Source organism: Myotis yumanensis, unplaced genomic scaffold, assembly GCF_028538775.1.
Source record: "Myotis yumanensis isolate MYYU_CA2020_CCGP unplaced genomic scaffold, mMyoYum1.0.hap1 SCAF_10, whole genome shotgun sequence".
Taxonomy (NCBI): Eukaryota; Metazoa; Chordata; class Mammalia; order Chiroptera; family Vespertilionidae; genus Myotis; species Myotis yumanensis.
The window spans coordinates 52609391-52631259 of record NW_027223761.1 but is presented as its reverse complement, the minus strand read 5'-3'; the positions used below and the strand labels follow the sequence as shown (position 1 = coordinate 52631259).

Below are 21869 nucleotides of genomic sequence, written 5' to 3'. Positions count from 1 at the left end.
TCTTAATTCAGCCTGCACACTGTTCTTGAATTAATCACAGTAAAACATTACATTTATCATGTCATCCCTTATTAAGAAAACCTGGCTTCTCCAAGAAATCCCATACTTCTTGGTCTACATTCAGAAAATGTTCACATTATACCCTCAAAGAGTTGTCATGGGGATTAAAGAAAATAACAGCCAGGCATTTATTTCTGATATTTCTGCAATTACCCACCTATTTTCTTGCCAGTATCTTCACTATCCTTAAGGAGGGAGTTAGTTGTAAGGTCAGTTCCTAGCACACAATGAGTGTTCGCTATTGTTGACATTCTTTCTCAGTATCTCAGTAAGTTTTCTGCCACTCCATTGACACCAATAGATCTCTCAAACTTAGAGGGATCCCAACTGAACTCTTGATTTACTTCTTCCAAACTGGTTTCCTTACTCCCTCACAGTCTTCTCCATCTCTTATATGGCAGCCCTGTCCAACTATGCATCATCTTTGATTTTTCTCTTTCCCTCCCACATTCTAACCATCACTAATCATGTCGCAAATCTTGTCATCCCCACTACTTTCAGCTTACCAGCTGCCACCAATTTCTGACCTGGATGCTACAACTGGTCTTCCTATTCCCCACTTTGGCTCTCTCCAATAAGTTATTTTATTTATTTATTTATTTATTTATTATTGATTAAGGTATTACATATGTGTCTTTATCACCCCATTGCCCCCCCACCCACCCCCACTCATGACCTCACCCCCAGGTGTCTGTGTCCATTGGTTAGGCTTATATGCATGCATACAAGTCCTTTCGTTGATCTCTCCCCCTTATCCCCACCCTCCCCTACCTTCCCTCTGAGGTTTGATAGTCTGATCAATGCTTCTCTGTCTCTGGATCTGTTTTTTTTCATCAGTTTATGTTGTTCATTCTATTCCACAAATGAGTGAGATCATGTGATATTTATCTTTCTCTGACTAACTTATTTTGCTTAGCATAATGCTCTCCAGTTCCATCCATGCTGTTGCAAATGATAAGAATTTCTTCTTTTTTACAGCAGCGTAGTATTCCATTGTGTAGATGTACCACTGTTTTTTAATCCACTCATCTGCTGATGTGTACTTAAGCTATTTCCAAATCTTAGCTATGGTAAATTGTGCTGCTATAAACATAGGGGTGCATATATACTTTCTGATTGGTGTTTCTGGTTTCTTGGGGTATATTTCTAGAATTGGGATCACTGGGTCAAATGGGAGTTCCATTTTCAGGTTTTTGAGGAAGCTCCATACTATTCTCCACAGTGGCTGTACCAGTCTGCATTCCCACCAGCAGTGCACGAGTGTTCCTTTTTCTCCACATCCTCACCAGCACTTGTCATTTGTTGATTTGTTGATGATAGCCATTCTGAGAGTTGTGAGATGGTATCTCATTGTCATTTTGATTTTGCATCTCTCAGATGATTAGTGACTTTGAGCATGTTTTCATATGTCTCTTGGCCTTCCTTATGTCCTCTTTCAAAAAGTATCTATTTAGGTCCCTTGTCCATTTTTTGATTGGGTTGTTTATATTCCTTTTGTTAAGTTGTATGAGTCCCTTGTAAATGTTGAAGATTAAACCCTTATGGGTAATAACATTGGCAAATATGTTCTCCCATGCAGTGGGCTTTCTTGTTGTTTTGTTGATGGTTTCTTTTGCTGTACAGAAGTTTTTTATTTTGATGTAGTCCCATTTATTTATTTTCTCTTTAGTTTCCATTGCCCTAGAAACTGTATCAGTGAAGATATTGCTTTGGCATATGTCTGAGATTTTGCTGCCTGTGGATTCCTCTAAGATTTTTATGGTTTCCCATCTTATGTTTAAGTCCTTTATCCATTTTGAGTTTATTTTTGTGTATGGTGTAAGTTGATGGTCTAGTTTTAATTTTTTTTTGCATGTATCTGTCCAATATTCCCAACACGGTTTATTGAAGAGACTGTCTTGACTCCATTGTATGTTCTTGCCTCCTCTTTTGTCAAATATTAATTGAGCATAGTGGTTTGGGTACATTTCTGGGTTCTCTATTCTATCCCATTGGTCTATATGTCTGTTCTTGTGCCAGTACCAGGCAGTTTTGAGAACAGTGGCTTTGTAATACAGTTTGACATCTGGTATTGAGATCCCTTCTACTTTGTTCTTTTTTCTCAGGATTGCTGCAGCTATTAAGGGTCCTTTTTTATTCCAGATTAATTTTTGGAGAGTTCATTCTAGGTCTGTGAAATATGCCTTTGGTATTTTAATGGGGAGTGCATTGAATCTATAGATTGGGTAGTATGGACATTTTAATGATGTTGAATCTACCAATCCATGAACACAGTATGTTCTTCCATCAGTTTATGTCTTCCTCTATCTCTTTTTTCAGTGTCCTGTAGTTTTCTGAGTACAGGTCTTTTACTTCCTTTGTTAAGTTTATTCCTAGTATCTTAATTTTTTTGTTCGATGGTAAATGGGATTGTTTTTTTAATCTCTCTTTCTGTAAGTTCATTATTGGTGTATAAAAATGCCATAGATTTCTGGGTGTTAATTTTGTATCCTGCTATATTGCTGAATTCATTTATTAAATCTATTAATTTTTTTATGGAGTCTTTAGGGTTTTCTATGTACAGTATCATGTCATCTGTGAATAATGACAGTTTTACATCTTCTTTTCCAATTTGGATACCTTTTATTTCTTCTTCTTGTCTAATTGCTATGGCTAGCACTTCCAGTAATATGTCAAACAGGTGTGGTGAAAGTTGGCATCCCTGTCTCTTTCCTGTTCTTAGATGAAATGGTTTTAGTTTTTGCCCATTGAGTATGATGTTGGCTGTAGGTTTGTCATATAAGGCTTATCCAATAAGTTTTTAAACAGCAACAAGTGCAATCTTAAACTAAATCAGACCCTGTTACTTTCCTGTTTGAAATGTTCATGACCCTAAACCTTATGATATGTCCCACTTGCCCTAGTATCTGATCCCTGCTACCTTCTCTAACATCATCTCTCCCTTACTTTCCTTATCACTCTATAGCTATTCTGGTCTCATTTTAGTTCTTTGACCAAATCAAGCACTTTCTTCCTTTTAGGGTTTGGCACATCTTGTTCCTCTACCTGGAATCTCTTGTCTGCCACACTGCCTTAGTTCCTATCCCCTTTTCTTCTCTACTCTAGGTCTTTCCTGACTTTCAATGAATATTTTTGGCCATTTTTTCTTCTCCATTTTTTCTTTCTATCTTCCAAGGAAACTTGTGTTGGCCACAAAGCATTGTGACTCAATCATCATGTTTACACCCACATGACCTTTATTACACTCACATGACTATCAGCGAGTACTTCTTCTTCTCCTAAGTCTTGCACCCTGAAACCCCAAAGTGTCCACAGCCTGCTGCCCCCTCTTCTATGCCCTATTCCCCATAAACCTATATTTGGACCTTCTATGATTCTCAGTCTTTCTACCCACATTTATTCCAGTCTATGAGCATCCTCCTTGCTTCTCTTCTTTTGCTATTTTTCTGATTTTTATTCCTCATTCCACTGAGTCAGTCACACACATTTGATTTTCACACCTCAGCCCTTAGCAACCAAACCTTCCTTTTTCACTGCTCAAGATTACTAAGCACTGTTGGAGAAAATCCCATAATCATGCTGATGACATCCCACCTTATTGCTGCTCAACAAACCCTTATTGATCCCAATGTGTCTCTCTTGCCACACAGCTGCAATTACAGCCCCTTTACTGCTTTACTTAAGGCTCCAGAGTTATTCTAGACTTTTCCTTCTGAAGTCCTTACAGCTAAATATATAAAGCAAAGACATGTTTTCAGTCACTAACTCCTTTTGCTTCCTTCTCCTGTACCTTTAATGACCCTGTAACTTCTTTCACCTAAAAATAACACTTTATCTATAGGAATTTGGTCATTCTTATCTCAGATAGAATAGTATCCCTCTGCCTACCCAAAGATGACATATGTCCTCAAAAAACAAACTATTATTTGTTCCTTTGTTAGACAGGTTTTACAAGAATAATGTGTATGTATGTGTTTATAGTAAGGTATATTTATAAGAAAAAAATAAAAATGGATTTTCTCAAAATGACAAAAATTTTTAAAAATCTGTACTTTTCATATCCATTGAGAACCACTAATAACTTATTGGTAGACACATATTCCAGAATTTTTCTATGCACATATATATTACAAAGTGAGATCACAATTTAAATCCTATATTGTATTTTATTTTCTTTACTGAAAGATGTATTGCAAAGATCTTTCCCTTTCAAAATATTATTGTATTCCTTGATGTGGCTATAGCTACCACATATATTTAACCAGTACCTACGGCCGGACTCAAAGAATTTGGACTCTAAGTACTTTTCTCACTCCTCACTCCTCCTTCCCATGTATTCTCCATCTGTTCTGTAGCCTCAATTTTCTTTTCCAAGCACTTTTTCACTTTAGCTCACAGACATGCTTGAGGCCCCTTCCACCATCCTCTAAAATCGCTTCTACTCTGCCTCCTTCTCATCAGACGTTACAACATATCTTTTCGAAGAACAGAATTATTTCACAGAAATAGTAATCTACCTTTACTGTATCACCCTTTACTGCTTCTAGTTATTTGGCCTGCTGTAATCAGGCATTCTCTTTCTACTTGTTTGTTGAAAATGCTTCCTCTCCACACTCACCCATCCCATTAAATCTCTTTTCTACAAATTACCAGTCCGATGATCTACCAAATCTACCAGTACAGTCATCAGTCCTCAAATGCAGATCTCCTGATGGCTTCTCTACTTAGCAGCTTCCAGATAAATACAATTTAATATAGCAAATTTGGGACATTGTAAATGCAACTCCTAAAGGTTTTAAGTGAAAACAGGCATCTCTTATTTCTAGACTGAGAACTTTTTGTAGTTGTGAGTTGTGCTTGTTTTGTTTGGTTTTTTTATATTGGAGGCATAATACTGTGACAACACTGAACACAAATGTTTGCACACATCTCTGATTTCTTTAGGATAAACTTCTAGAAATGAATTACTACATTAAACAGTATTTTAAATTAGTAGCTTAACTTATAAATATCAAAGAAACTCCTTGTCAATACAACATTCTATAAATGCATATGATTATAATATCATTGTTTTTTTCTCTTTTTTTATATCCCCATTTTGGGGGGGGGGTGTAATTTTCATTTGGAGAGCACACTTTTAATGAAAGAGGAGCTTTTCCGAGGATATTGTACTGATATTGGCGATCATCAGTTAAGCGACAAAGTGTCTTTCCTTTTTGCTGATTCTTTTTCTGAGAGGGGTGGGGTGTGGTGCATGGAAGAGGAAGTACATTTGGCTGGGCAATGGACGTGTGCTCCTGGGCAAGAATCAGCAAATGTGGAGGGCTGGGCATGAGGAGGAATGCTCCATGCCAGCCTCATGCATCAGTCATGGAATCTGCCCAACTGCAAGGGAACAGCAGCCCACCCAGAACTCTGTATGGGGGCTGCCCTCACCAGCATGCCACCTCGCAGTTTCCATTGACTGGGTCACGTATCAACACTTGGTTAATTAGTCACAATATTCAGGATCTAAGGATGTGAGCCAGGGGCATGCCTGTTCCCATGGAGAGATTGCTGCTCAGAGGAGAGAGGTTCAGGGGTCTGCCCTGCAGCTGGCTGGCTCCGGGATGATTGTCAGGGGACTGGAGTGACTCAGCCATAGAAGAGCAGGCAGTAATTTCACTGCCGCTTTTTATCTGTTCCCCTCTCCATTGAATGCCGCTGGCTGCTAGGAGAGGCCTGAATGGGAAGGCGGAAGAGAACAAATGGGGTAGATGGGAAAGCACTTTAAATAATTTCCTTCGTTGAATTCAGATGAACCTCTTCTAAAGAACCTTGGTGACTGGCCAGGCCCAGCTGGCAGACTGGTTTTAATTGAAACACAAAAGCTTTTGGGAACCTTGGGACCAGAAATACAGGTACACCCCATCTCTACCTCTCTCTTTTCAATGTGGACTCCTTGATCCATTTATTCTTTTTCTTCAGAGTGGATTTGAGGGCAAGGCAATGTATATTAGTAAATGCCAGAGCCACCATCTTCTCCGTTAACTCTCAAAACAGTGGTTAAATATTGCTGCATTTACACCAAAGTCATTATTTCGAAGATTTATCTATTCAGAGAATTAGTTTTTAAAATACAACAGTGGCCCAGCAGGTGTTGCTCAGTCATTGAGCATCGACCTATAAACCAGTAGGTTATGGTTCAATTCCTGGTCAGGGCACATGCCTGGGTTTCAGGCTGGATCCCCAGTGGGGGGCATGCGGGAGGCAGCCAATCAATGATTCTCTTTCATCCTTGATGTTTCTATCTCCCTCTCTCCCTCCCCCTTCCTCTCTGAAATCAATAAAAATATGTTTTTAAAAATAAAAATGCAACAGTGATCTACCTTTTCCTCTAAAGATTCCTAATGCATTCCTTTTTCTCTCTGTTGACAAAAACAGCCTTTTTACAAATCTAGCCAGAGAACCAGAAGAAAATTTTTAAAGTTATTCAGTTTGACTCTCAATAGAAGCTTGGGCCCCTCATGTCCAGCTGCCCATTGAATAAAGAGCTCTTTCTCACTTCCAAAACAGCCGATTCCCAATTTAGACAGTTCTGTTTCATCATCCTATACCTAAGCCACAATTTGTATAGGTAGACTTTCCATTTTTATTGTTGTAGGCACAGAGTACGAACTTGCTTTTATCTACATTGCATTTCTTAACACTCGTGGACTTCTATAGTGTTCTTGCTGAATCTTCCCATTGGAGTTTGAATATCCTCAGTAAGTTTGCTTATCTGTTATTTCATTCATCCAATATTTATTTAACAATACTATGTGCCAAACAAGGTACCAAGAAACAAATATGAACACAGTTCCTGCTTTCCGTAAGCTCAGTTTGATGGAAAGGCAGAATCAAAAACATATAACTTCAAAATAACACAGTACATTGCATGAACAGCATAGAAATCTACAAAAACTCAAAAGAAGAATGACTTACCCAGGAAAGAGGAGTTGGGGTGATCATTTAATATTTTCTAGAACAGATGCCTTCTGAGCCCTATCTTAGAAAATGAGAAGAAATGGACCAGTCAAGCGGGAGGTGGGAAGTTTCTAGTAGAGGAAATGGCATGAGTAAAGGCCCAGAGAGAAACTACAGTATGGATTATGCAAGAAAGAGCCAGCAGTTCAGTGTTCCTATGGGTGAATGTGTCAAACTAGGAATAAGGAAAAGAGATTAAGAGCTAGATTTTGATTATCTTTGTCAAATGACAGTTTTGAGTACTCTCTTCCAAAATATTGATATTGTTAGGTGAAAGCATTTGAGTATCTCTCAATCTCTGCTTGCCTCCTTTCTCTACCCCCATAAATCAAGAAATTATTATCCCTGAGGTGCCAACTCTAGTAAGACCAATGTACTCCAGTCAATGTTCTTGAAGCTAGACCCAAATTACATCGAAGATACTTACCTTTCTCTCCAAAATCCCTAGGTCTTAGATAAACTGCCTTATAAATCACCTAAATGCTGTCTTGGTGGCTACACACATGACAATGTGGTTGATCACCAGATGCCAGATTATCTGCCTTTTCTGCTCTGTATTGAATTTCATGAAGGCAAAAGTCATCCTGTCTTAATCTCCATCTTTAGCTTCAAGACAGTCACATAGGAGAAATTATCCAGTGTCAGTAGGTACGTAAAACCAAAAATGGATTTATGTACATTCTGCTCTAGAGAATCTCATGATAAAGACTCATCCAGTCTGACTCTCCTTCCTTTCTTTGTTCCAGCCTTACTGTCTGTTCCTTGGGCCTGGTATCCCCTTTCTCATCTCAGGGTTTTTTCATATATATATATATATATATATATTATTGATTTTTTACAGAGAGGAAGGGAGTGGGATAGAGAGTCAGAAACTTTGATGAGAGAGAAACATCGATCAGCTGCCTCCTGCACACCCCCTACTGGGAATGTGCCACAACCAAGGTACGTGCCCTTGACTGGAATCGAACCTGGGACCTTTCAGTCCGCAGGCCGACGCTCTATCCACTGAGCCAAACCAGTTATGGCATCTCAGGGTTTTACATATGTTCCTCCATCTGCCTGGAACATTCTCTCCTTCTCCCCAGCTCTCACACTGACCCTCTTAAAAGTAACTAACTGCTGTTCACCTTCAGGAAAAGTCTCTATGCTTGGTTCTCCTGTTACCCAGTCCTGTGCTCTACTTCCCTTTCATGTGCCTCATTAATTGACATCTTCACTGCTGTAGCGCCAGTGCCTAGTCTAGTGCCAAGCATAGAACTGGTGTTTAATAAAGATTAAACTCATGATTACATGACTGCTAGCAATAATATCTTTGTTCAGTGAACATAGGAATTTTTCAAAGAACAAACAAAATTTGATAGATGTTAGAAGTACAAAGATACAGGATTTTCTTTACTGTGGTTGCATTATTAATTTTAACCTCTCAATGTAAATGTACAATTCTGAACACAACCCTCTGAACTTTAGAGTTTTATTAATTCAATCCATAAAAATTCCTAGACATTACCTAGCTGTCTGCTGAGGTATACTGTCAATTTATGGCTGACCTTATCTTAACATTGAACTTTTTGACTAATTGAATGCCCTAATTAACTTTTTTGTATTAACTACTTAGTTCTTAGTCCTTATCTCTTTTTACCCAAGAGCAGAACTTAATCAAGTGATCATAAATTTAGTAAGTTCTCTTTGTCATAAGAGTATATAGAGAAATTAAATATCCAGTGACAGGGGACTATTTAAATAAATGGTGGTATATGACCTTGATGAAATATTATTTAGTCATTTAAAATGAGTAATTATAAAAATAATAATAAAATAAAATGGGTAATTATAAAGACTACCTAGCAGTATGGAAACAATTTAGAATATAATGCAAATTAGGGGGGAAATCTGAATGCAATATGGAAATGCAATATAGCAGTGGAGATAGATATTAAGAAATATGTCAATAAGAAATATATTAAGTAAGAAGATTTGTGAATTTCAGGGAGACTTTAATTGTCTTACATACTAATTTCAAAAGGTTATATGTACACTAGAGATGAAAGCTTTATTAGCATATAAACTGTTCAAATTTACCTGCTGCAGAATTTTTTTATAACTACTGCAAATAAAAACCTGCTTATTACTGAAAGGTATCTTACATTTATTATGACTATGGGAGGGACTCTGACTTCAGAAGTCCAAGTTTCTTGATACATGGGAACATAGTTATTTGATGGATAAACATGGTCAGAACAACAATACTGACAATAATAAAATGTAAATACCACAATTTCACTATGCTACCAAATCAAATATTTTCATATAACTCATTTTCTTCCATTTTTGTTCTTTGTAATTGATAATTAGTACAATTGACAGTAATAACTTTTGTACTTTCCATATTCCTCAATTTGTATGCTTTTATTTTCTACTTTAAAATGATCATTTTAATTGCTCTATAAAGGAAGCATTTCTTCAAAGCAAAAATATATGGAGCTTGAATGCTTGCGGTGCAGGGACAAACTTGAGTATTTTTCCTGACCTTCCTTTGTTTGCTGACAGTGCACTTTATAGCTTTGCACACAAGACTGTTATCACCTGATTTCCATTTAAGTGGTAAGATGATAACACAGAGTGCAAGGGGAGCTAGGTTTAGGTAACAGCTACATCATTTAATATCTACTTATTGTTTCTACAGGGGAATTCTGGCCTGGGATTCAGTATTGCTGGAGGGACAGATAATCCCCATATTGGAGATGACCCTGGCATATTTATTACGAAGATTATACCAGGAGGTGCTGCAGCAGAGGATGGCAGACTCAGGTAAAGAGCTGAAATGTTAGAATTATTTGGAAAGTAAATCTGCCATATCAGTGAGATACGTTTGTCCCTTTGGAGAATAGTAATTCTATAAGAGTTCTGTACTTCAAAGAGAAAGCTGTTAAAGTAAGCTTTCTGTAACGACTTTGCAGATCTCTTATTATTTGTTGAATTTCAAGTAGTATTTATTTTGTTGATGGCTACCACATTCAATAGTGGTCCAGGCACTGTGACAAGGGGATGCAGATATGTCTTTTGTTCCATGGGGCCTTCACTGTGGTTGGACAGAAGAATCCTATGAGCTGATGAGAAAATAACAAAATGTATAGAAAAATAATATATTTAAGTAATATTAGCAAATAATGCAATGTTTATAGACACTTACAGCTTCAGAAGCTATTTATAAGATCTTTGGTAGGAGTTTGGACAGCATATATAAAACTGTTCCAAAGGAAGATTCCCTTCTGTGTCTTAAAAAATAATTGAGCCTGGCCAATGTGGCTCAATGGTTGAGTGTCAACCTATGAACCAGAAGGTCACAATTAATTTCTGGTCAGCGCACATGCCCGTGTTGCTGGCGCCATCCCCAGGAGGAGGTACGCAAAAGGCAGTCAGTAAATGATTCTCTCTCTCATTGATGTTTCTATCTCTTTCCCTCTTCCTTCCTCTCTGAAATATATATATATATATTAGTAAATAATAAAGATTTCACTATCCCCACAAATGTGGATGAGAACAGAGGGAGAAAGAGCAAGTTATCCCAACAAAGTTGGCTTGGATGATGCCCACAAGGTGAGATTAAGTAGTTGGATGGAGTGGAGCCAGATACTGGTCAGATGAGAGTAGTAGCTGCTTGAGTCAGGGCCCCTCTCTTTGAAGAACTGAAGATTATTTGGGGAATTAAGAGTTACCCATATGGGGCAATTAGTAAATAAAATAAAATTCTATCTGAGGACAAAACACTAGCAAAATGAGATTGCGGATCAGAACAATTAGGAGACATTTCTTTGGCAAGAAAATAGTGTCCTCATGTTATTTTAGTGCCTCTACCAGATTGTAAATCTTCTCAGACCAGGCAGTTATATATATAAGTTCTTGCTGAAAGAATGAGTTTTTGAATGAATGAATGAGTGAAAGAAATGAGAAGAGGAAGGAGGAGGATGAATTAATGAGGGGGGGGGGGTAGCACAAGGAAAGTCCTTTAGGTAAGTATGGCTTTAGCTTGCATGGAGCCACTATGAGGTCAGTGACCCAAGCAGCGGCAATGTAAGCTTTGTTGGCCTTCCTCAGTCTGTTTCTCCATTTAGTATAAGTAAGCTAGCTCACTGTTTTCCTTATAAAGCAGCTAAGGACACCTTTGTACTCTACTCAGTTTTTCTGATGAAGTGATTACTTTTGACAGCTGCATCTTTGCAGCTTGTAGAAGAGAATCACAATTTTTTTTCAGGTACACCTGCATCTCCTCTCAACAAGAAAAGAAATGAGTGACTCTCAGGAAACACATGCTTTTTGACAATAGTATTTTCAAGCTGATTTGAGGAAATTAATATCTGAGTGAGGAAATATCCATGCTGCAGAGTGAACAGAGTGAAATAGATGCTGTGTCATTCTGTGAGCCATGATGGGGATTGGATTTGCTAATACTGGATGCTGGATAAGTTCCATTACAAAGGTTTAGGAATAGAACTGTTAGAGGATCATTCCAAAATCGATGGGCCACAATTGTGAATTTGTAGTCTATGCTATGTGCTTTGCCTACAGTTAAGAATGGAAAGTGGAATCTCTGAGAGTGCCACCATTCTTTGCCTGCAAGCATGGGTGACCATAGTATGTCTACAGAGATAAAAGGAAGTTCTGCTGTTCTGGAAGCAGCATTCTATAGTTGTAAAGAGAAGGCACATGATGATAGCCTATAATTATGCAGCTTTTTCACATGTGGGGCATTGTACTAAGATAGATAGATAGATAGATAGATAGATAGATAGATAGATAGATGATAGATAGATAATAGATATAAATAAAATATAGATAAACACAGACACACAAGCATCTATACTGACAACAGTATGTACTATTATTATGGCTATTATAAAATGGACTCAGGAAATTTTGGCTTAAAGACTTTTAGAAGATCATTCAGCTAGCTTTGAATACATACAAAAACTAGTCCCGGATGTCACTCTCTGATCTCTCATTTAATAGTAGAATCCCCTATATCATGTAGTCTCTGCCTAAAAACTCTCAGAGGCAAAGTTTTCACAATTTGAGGGAAAACTCTAACCATTATAAAATTTGTTATTTTTCTACTGAGCCACATTTTTCTTCCTTGTGACCTCTATCCATTGGTCTTTGTATTGGCTCAATAAATTTTAGCAGAGGCAAGAACATACAATGGAGCCAAGATAGTCTCTTCAATAAATGGTGTTGGGAAAATTGGACAGATATATGCAAGAAAATGAAACTAGACCACCAACTTACACCATACACAAGAATAAACTCAAAATGGATAAAGGACTTAAATGTACGACAGGAAACCATAAAAATTCTAGAAGAACACAAAGGCAACAAAATCTCAGACTTATGCCAAAACAATTTCTTCACTGATACAGCTCCTAGGGCAGTTGAAACTAAAGAGAAACTGAACAAATGGGACTACATCAAAATAAAAAGCTTCTGCACAGCAAAAGAAACCATCAACAAAACAACAAGAAAACCCACCTCTTGGGAAAACATATTTGCCAACGTCATATCTGATAAGGGCTTAATCTCCAAAATTTATAGGGAACTCATACAACTTAACAAAAAGAAGATAAACAATCCAATCAAAAAATGGGCAAAGGATCTAAATAGACACCTTTCAAAAGAGGACATTCAGAAAGCCAAGAGACATATGAAAACATGCTCAAAGTCACTAATCATCCGAGAGATGCAAATCAAAACAACAATGAGGTACCATCTCACACCTGTCAGAATGGCCACCATCAACAAATCAACAAACGACAAGTGCTGGAGAGGATGTGGAGAAAAAGGAACACTTGTGCACTGCTGGTGGGAATGCAGACTGGTGCAGCCACTATGGAAGGCAGTATGGAGGTTCCTCAAAAAATTGGAAATGGAACTCCCATTTGACCCTGTGATCCCACTACTAGGAATATATCCCAAGAAACCAGAAACACCAATCAGAAAGGATATATGTAACCAGATGTTCATAGCAGCACAATTCACCATAGCTAAGATCTGGAAACAGCCTAAGTGCCCATCAGTAGATGAATGGATTAGAAAACTGTGGTACATCTACACGATGGAATACTATGCTGCTGTTAAAAAGAAGGAACTCCTACCATTTGCAACATCATGGATGGAACTGGAGAGCATTATGCTAAGTGAAACAAGCCAGTCAATGAAGGAAAAATACCACATGATCTCACTCATTCATGGATAATAAAGACCATTACAAACTTTTGAACAATAATAGATACAGAGGCAGAGCTGCCTCAAACTGATTGTCAAACTGCAGTGGGAAGGCCAGAGAGAGTTGGGGGGCAGGAGGGAGGGGAGTAAGAGTTCAACCGAAGGACTTGTATGCATGCATATAAGCATAACTAATGGACATAAGACACTGGGGGGTAAGGGAGGGTAGGGGTTTGTCAAGGGCGGGGGGGAAAAAAGGACACTTATGTAATACCCTTTGTAATACTTTAAGCGAAAAAAAAAAATAAAAATAAAAATAAAAAAAAATTAAAAAAAATAAATAAATTTTAGCAATATTGCCCCCTTTTACTTATGTCCATCTCTATCTCTCAGTAGACTTTTTTCTGCTCTTGCCTCAGTGTCTTTCTCTTTTTCTCTATGGTTTTCTATTCCCTTTCATCTCATCCTTTCTAACTTTCTTTCAGGTTCCTTTCATCCTCTATGTCTTTCCCTCAGCTTCCTGTTCCTATCTGTTTACATCTCTTTTTCTCTTGGTCAAAATATGGGATTAAAGCCCATTTAAAAATTGATATGATACTAAAAATGTTTCTATATTTTTATTCTTAATTTTCTACAGTCAACTGAATCTGCAGTGTTTCCCTCATTTTAAAAAAGTAAATACACAAAACTTAGGGTTTTGTTTTGGTTTTTTTACTTGACTAGTTCTTTGGTCTTTCCTATGGGTTACAGACTTTTAAAACTTTTAAATGTATCCTTTCCATTATAAATTACATTTTTGACAATTAAATAATATTAAAAATTACAGATAAGCTAAAGTTCAGAAAAGTGAGATGATGGGTTGGTTCAATGTAGAGTAGTAATCCGAACTCTACATTAGTCAAAATATAATAGTCAGATCAATTATAATAACAGCCAAGACCAATGTAGTGCTTCAATGTGCCAAGTGCTTTTCTGACATGAACTCATTTAAAATCTACAACAACTCAATTAGATTTATACTTTCATTATTCCCATTTTTTAGATAAGATCATTGAAGAACTGAAAAATTCAGTAACTTGCACAGGATTGTACTGCTTGTAAATGTTGAAGCTAGAATTTGAACCCAGGTAGTCTGGCTCTAATGATTTTGTCTTTAAGTTCTATGTTGTACTGCAGACTCAGATGAGGTGAGAGGTGACTTCCTCCCTAATTAGGTGAGGCTCCAAACTGAACTCAGGTCTGTCTCAGTGATTGCTCCAGAAAAGTGATGTGGGAGAAAGAGAATACTCTTTAGAGTCAGAGGATCTGGGTTTCAAGTTCTATTTTCTAGCTATGTGACCTTGGACTTCTTTTTAAGCTCTCTTTCCTCCAGTTTCCTCATTGGCAAATTGGAGATAGGAGTATATTTGTCAGGAGGCAGAGGTAAGGATTAAATGAAATCATAAGTATGAAGGAGTTGTCTAAAATTCATAGCCCGTCAACACAACTCAGTGTGCAGAATACTGAACTTGAGCCTCAAGTCTGTGACAGCCAGGAAGGTACCCTTATGATAGACAGAATTCTAAGATCGGCCCCAGTGATCCGCATCCTTTTCTAACCCCTTCCCTTTGAGTGGGGACAGAACCTTTGAGTATAACGGGATATCACCTCTGTGGTAATATTACTTTATTTGGCAAAAGAGATTTCCCACAGATGTCATTGAGGTTTCTAACCAGTTGACTTTGAGTTAATCAAAAGGGGGAGATTATCCTGTGTTGGCCCCAGCTAACCCAGTGAGCACTTTAAAGGCAAACAGATGGTCTTACTGGCCTGGATAAAGCAAACTCCCATGTTGTGAGAAGTCCTATGGAAAGAGTCACATGGGAAGTACCTGAGAGAAACCTGTAGGAGCTGAGAACAGTCTCCAGTCCTATAGGAGCTGACAGCAGTCTACAGCTGGCATGATGGGAATTGGCAGTCATATAGCTGAATTCTTACAATAATCACATGAGCTCAGGGGAGGACCCCAAGCTCCCAAAAGAAATACAGTGCAGGTGATGCCTTGATTGTAGCCTTGTAGGACCCAGAGTAGACGACTTTACTAAGCTGTCCTCAGACTCCTGACCCACTGAAACGCTGAACTACTAAATATATGTTGTTTTAGACATTAAACTTGTGATAATTTGTCACACAGAAATAAAAAACTAATATGGACACCATGAAATTCTGGACCCTGAAGTTCACTTATGGCTGGGCTGCAGACTGGTTTGCCCATTGAAGCTGCTGCTAGTACTACCACACTCTAAACCTCAGAAACACTGGTCAGGCCTTATGACTAGTCTCAGGCCCTTCACACACCTGGAAGCAAAAACAGTCAGAAAAAAGTGGGGAGAGGACCAAGGTCAGAAATAGGGAAGAAAGCAGTCCCCCAAGAGGAGGGACAACAGAGACAGAGACTAGCTGAGATGTGTTTTTACATGTGGTGGCTAAAGATGAGAAACTAAGCTGGCATGAGGGAGAGAGCCAGAGCCTGGGGGGGAAATGGGAGATGAAAGCTAAGAGAGCATATGGTGGTTTGGATGAATTTCTCTAAAGTGGTCTTTTTTCCATGCAACCTTTTTTTTAAAAAAAATATCACTCCTTGTGCATGTGTGTTTATGGATATAGCAATTGTCCTTTTAGCATCTGTATAAAATGCAGAAAAGTTGACAAACTACACAAAACTTAACACATTGATTTTAACACTAAATAGAGTAATGACTGTTAACATTTTGTACATTTATCTCTGCTATTTGTTTTTGCTATTTTGCTTTTTATTTAGTTGAGCTTGTGCTCTAATATTTAACATTTGTTTAATTTCCTATAAACTTATTTCATAAATCTTTCCCTATGTCATTAAAAAACTTTTATATAAATATTTTAATTGCTGTTTAATAATATATTTACTATTCACATTGTTAGGAATTTACGGTATTTTTTTCTTAACATTTTTAATAACTGGCAATCTTTTGGAAGACACTGCTTCTCTTCATTTCTTTAGGATATATTTCTAGTAGTAAAATTTCTGAACCAAAAATATGAGCCTTTTAAAGAATTTTGACACATATTGCTAAATTTCTTTCCAAAAAAACTGTACCAAATTCTACATCCACCAACAATTTTAAGTCAGGCCTCTTTTATTATATGTTATCAGGATTGTGTGGGAAAATATATATAAATAAATAAAATTTTGGGCTGTTTACCAAGGCAAACGGTGGTATATTTTTTGGCTTTACTTTTTCTTTTCATTAACAGTAAGATTGAACTTTTAAAAAATGTTACTAAGACAATAAAGATAATTTTTAAAAAAATAGAATGAAAATTTTACTGTCATTGATATTTTTTCTTCTAGAAATAGTCATTCAGATTTGATAGCATTACCTACCTTTAAAGTAAGAACATTTTTAAAAGAATACTAGGTTTTCTTCCAGAGAAAAATGGATATATTTCCATGCCTTCAAGAATGATTTTTATTTCTACTTTTGAATCTGAACCATAAAAATGCCCTCTGTGCATCTTCAAGTCCCTGGATTGTGAGGACCAATATTGTCCTGTCATCCTGGGGAAGAGCTATCACATGACAACCTCCGCCTGGTGATGCAGCAGTGACATTTACACCACGGTGCATTTATTAAATCCATCCACAGCACAAAAGCAGCATGTTGTAGCAGGCAGAAAAGATGGCTGCTTGCCAATTTCCTGACAAGGGACACAATTTAATCTCTTGGCCCTCAGCACAATCATTTCTACTCCCAGACAAGATGGAAAAAACAAGTTTTCTCTAAGTCCATGGCTTCAGTTATTTCTTCTGTGTCTGTTTACAGGTAAGGTTAGATTTGTCCTTATAAAAGCCAAGATGACATACAAGTTGGTTTCAAACAAGAATACTTATCACACTGAGGTTTCACTATACTGATCAAAGATGGGAGGTCGAGGACCAGTGTTTTAAAAATACAGTCTCTGTGTATTTACTACTCCATTGTCCTTTTGGCTGTGATTTGGCAGTTTACTCTTGATTTTTTAATAACTTATATCCATTAACTCTCTAGTGATTTTAAAATAAGAACATGAGGAGAAAGAGAGAGAAGGAGGGAAAGAAAAGGGACCGAGGAAAGGGAAAGAAGAAGAGAAATGATTGGTGATCATCAGGAGCTGAAGACCTCACACAACTTGAAAATGGAGAAGGCAATCAATCTTAAGCTCAAACATTGTCTGAGCCGATGAAAAGCACCAAGCAGAGGAAAGGGAGCAACTACCAAGCATCATAGTCTGAAACTTACGCCCAAGCCCCACTTTCAGATTGTTTAAGGAAATAAAAGATTCTCAGTCAGTGAAACAGCATGTGATGGCTAAATTCTTGGAGTTCCTCTTCACATTGAATGTTCATGAGTTTGGATGTTTGCAAACGAAAACCTCTTGAGTCACCAAATCCAACCTGTCAGTTTCCACTGCAACCCAACTGATTGCTGCACCAAATGACTATGATTATGCTACATTTTTCCAGGGGAAGACAGAGACTCTCAGTGTCTTCAAAGCGACCTGAACTTTTTTCCCATCATTGTTTTGAGGCCAAAGCAGCGCATAAGTCCAACTGCTGACATGAACAATTTCTTCCTGAGAAGGGACTTCATTATGCAGTGGGAATTACAAGAGCACCCTTCTTAGTAAAAAGTATGGTTGGGATCTCAGTCGACTTATTCTTATGGATTATTTCCTTCCATCTCTGTTCACAAGAATGAAAAGGGATGAGAGGGAACAGCTTTCTGTCCTTTAATTTTCTCCATCAATATCAGCTCTAAATGGGTTGACATTCTGCTTTGAGAAGAAAAAAATAACTTAGCAAGCGGTTCCATGGTGACTGGTAATGACAAGTTCCCAACAATTTAGAACTACAAAGGAAAATTACTAAACAAGAAGAATAATTTCAGCTGTGCATCTGGTAGAACACCAGGCACCCATGTACAGTCATCGCTGGAAAAGCATCTACAACAGTTTTCCTATTTTGGTCAACTGTTATGTAATCTAAACAGAGAAATCCCTCTATGGGTTAAATGAAATAGCTTTATGGAAAACATACTCCCTCCCACCCTCTTTTTTTAGACAAATTGTGCCAGGACTTCTGAATATGCACATGCAAAAGAAGTAAGTTGGGACCCTATCTCATATCACACACAAAAATTAACTTAATGTATATCACAGACCTAAATGTAAGTTAAAACTATAAAACTTAGAATAAAACATAGGAGTAAATATTCAGGACTCTGGATTGGGCAATATTTCTTGGTTTGACACCAAAAGCACAAGAACACCCTGGACAGTGTGGCTTAGTTATTTGGGTGGGGGACAGTGCACCAAGAGGTTACTAGTTCAATTTCTAGTCAGGGCACATGCCCAGGTTGCAGGCTATGTATATCCTCAGTATGGGCCTGCAGGAGACAGCTGATCAGTGCTTCTTTCCCTCTCTCTCTCTAGCTTCCTTCCTTTCTCTCTAAAATAAATAAAAATATTTTTTATCTTTTTAAAGCACAAAAACAAAAGAAATAACAGATAAATCAAATTTCATCAAAATTAAAATATTTATGTCTCAAAGTATATCATCGATCTCTGGCCAGTTTTTCTCAGTGGTTAGAGCATAAGCCCATGGACCGAAGGGTCTTGGGATCAATTCCTGGTAAAGGGCATGAATCTGGGTTGCAGGTTTCATTCCTGGCCCCAATCAGGGCATGTGCAGGAGGCAACAAAGCAGTATGTCTGTCTGTCTGTCTGTCTCTCTCTCTCTCTATCTCTCTCTCTCTATATATATATGGCTATCTCTCTCCCCCACACTCTCTTTCTAAATAAATAAATAAATAAATATATCATTAAGAAAATAAAAAATAACCCACATAATGGGAAAAAATTTTTGCAGTAATATATCTCATAAGAAACTTTTATCCAGAATATATAAAATTTTTTTACAACTCAACAATAAAAAGTCAAATAACCTAATTTGAAAATCAGCAAAAGATTTTGTATTAGTTTCTTACTACTGCTGTAACACATTACTACAAACTTAGTGACACAAATTAACACAAATTTATCTTATCGTTCTATAGGTCAGAAATCTAAAATCAGCCTTAACTGGAATATATTCAAGATCTTGACAGGGTGGTTCCAGATAATTTATGGGAGAATCAATTTGCTTGCCTTGTCTTTGCTGTTTTAAGGCACCTGAATTTCTTGGCTCATAAGTCTTCTTTTTCAAAGAGCATCAGTCCAACCTTTGCTCTGTCATCATATCCTTTCTCTGAATGTAACTCTTCTGCTTCCTTCTTATAAGGACTCCAGTGATTACATTTGACTCATGCAAATGATCGAGTATAATCTCTCCATCACAAGATTCTTAATTTAAATGCATCTTTTTGTAAAGTCTCTTTGGCCTATAGCATAACATTCACAGGTCAAAGGTAAAGACTTGAACTTCCTGAAAAGGGGGGGGGGGCATTATTTAGCCTACCACAGATTTGAATAGATATTTTTAAAGATGATATGCAAATGGCCAACAATCACATAAAAAGATTTTCAATATCAGTATTCATTAATAAGCTGAAAATCAAAATAACAATGAGATACCTCTCCACATCCAATATGGTGGCTATAATTCAAAAACTAGATAATAACAAATGTTAGCCAGATGTGGAGAAATCACAACCCCCATTCACTGCTGTGAGAAGGTAAAATAGTGTTGTCACTATGGAAAACAGTTCCTCAAAATTTAAGAGTTACCACATGAACGACAATTCTACTCCTAGTTATACATCCAAAGAGTATTGAAAACGTATGTCCACACACAAAACATTTGTATATGTATGTCTATAGCAACATTATTTATAATAGCCATAAACAACCTAAATTTCCATCAATAGATGAATGAACAAATTGTCATATAGGCATACAATGGACTATTATTCTTCCATGAAAGGACTGATGCATACTACATCATAAATAAATCTTAAAAATAATATTCTGAGTGAGAGAAGCCAGATAAAAAAGGTCACATATTGTGTAGTTTCATTTTTATGAAATGTCCAGAATACAGAAATCCATAATGATAGAAAGTAGAATAATATTTTTCAGGGCCTGGTAATGAGTATGGGATTTCTTTGGGGCGTGATGAAAATGTCCTAATATAAAATTGTGCTAATAATTGCACAACTCTGAGAATATGTTAAAAATCACTGTTATAAAAATATCCAGTCATTCTTTTCTGGATATTCATTCTTATTTACAAATAAGATATTCATTCTTATTTACAAACTAGAGGCCTGGTGCACAAAATTTGTGCACTTGCGGGGGGTGTCCTCAGCCCAGCTTGTGCCCTCTCGCAGTCCAGGAGCCCTCGGTGGATGTCCAACTGATGGCTTAGGCCCACTCCCCATGGGAGAGGCTCCTGCCACCACTGCTGCACTTGCCAACTGTGAGCCCGGCTCAGCGCTTCTGGCTGAGTGGCGTTGCCCCTGCGGGAGCGCACTGGCCACCAGGGGAAGCTCCTGCATTGAGCATATGCCCCCTGGTGGTTAGTGCATGTCATAGCAATCGGTCGTTCCACTGCTTGGTCGATTTGCATATTAGCCTTTTATTATATTTACAAATCTGAGGATATCGTTTTCTAGTTTCAGAAAGCTCACAACTTCTTTGTATTGCTGTCAACTACAGATATAATTCATTTGAAGTTCCATTATTTAGGAAAGTTGTTGAATCTGTTCACCAAGTAGAGAATACCTTCAGTTTGGGCTCCATGCCTGTATGATCTGAGTAATATTTGAAGTAGGCAAATATTATACCATGCCTCCATTTCCTAGGCAAACTAGCAGATATATGACCTCTCTCCCATATGCTAAAATATCAACAATTTATAAAAATGATTCTGAGTAAAGTTTATATTTTCAAAAATTAGAAACAAGCCCTAGCCTATATGTCTCAGTGGTTGGAGCACTCGCCTGTATCCCAAAGAGTCACAAGTTGGTTCCTGATTAAGGGTATGTACCTGGGTTGGAGGTATGATCCCCAGCCATGGACAGGCACAAGCAGGAGGTAACCAATCAATGTGTTTCTATCATATCGATGTTTCTCTCTCTGTCTCTCTCTCTCTCTCTACCCTACTGCCTCCATACCTTCCACTGTCTCTAAAAAAAATAAAAATAAAATGTAAAATTATTCTTGGATAAGGATTAGCAACAGCAACAACAAAAGCCAAAAACAAATCACTGAAGTGCATTAAAATTTAAGAGAATTAATTCAAACTGAGTTTTATAAGTCCAGTAATCCAAATATACATAAGGAAAAAATATATTTTGATTCCTGGCAAAGGCACAATAGGATTGTTAAGACATGGATGTGATGGTTCATTTCCCTTAAGATTGGCTGCATGAGGATGTAAATATTCTGATTTAATCCCAGCCAGTGCTTTACGTGTAGGGACCAATTTTTGGCATTATTTGCAGGTATAGACTCAAACTTACAATTCAGACTGAAAGTTAATAAGATGAACTGCTCAGGTGAAGATAATACAGAGAGCTGGGGATCTTTGC

At 37.5% G+C, this 21869-nt stretch overlaps 1 protein-coding gene across 21 annotated transcripts in view; it reads left to right on the top strand.

The window, feature by feature from the left end:
- DLG2 (discs large MAGUK scaffold protein 2) overlaps window positions 1–21869 on the top strand; it is a 1989136-nt gene that overhangs the window by 1408718 nt on the left and 558549 nt on the right. For all 21 annotated transcript variants that reach the window (XM_070425737.1, XM_070425735.1, XM_070425736.1 and 18 more), the window contains one exon: window positions 9749–9873. In XM_070425737.1, the coding sequence (XP_070281838.1) occupies window positions 9749–9873 (125 nt within the window). The remainder of the gene's footprint in view (window positions 1–9748; window positions 9874–21869) is intronic.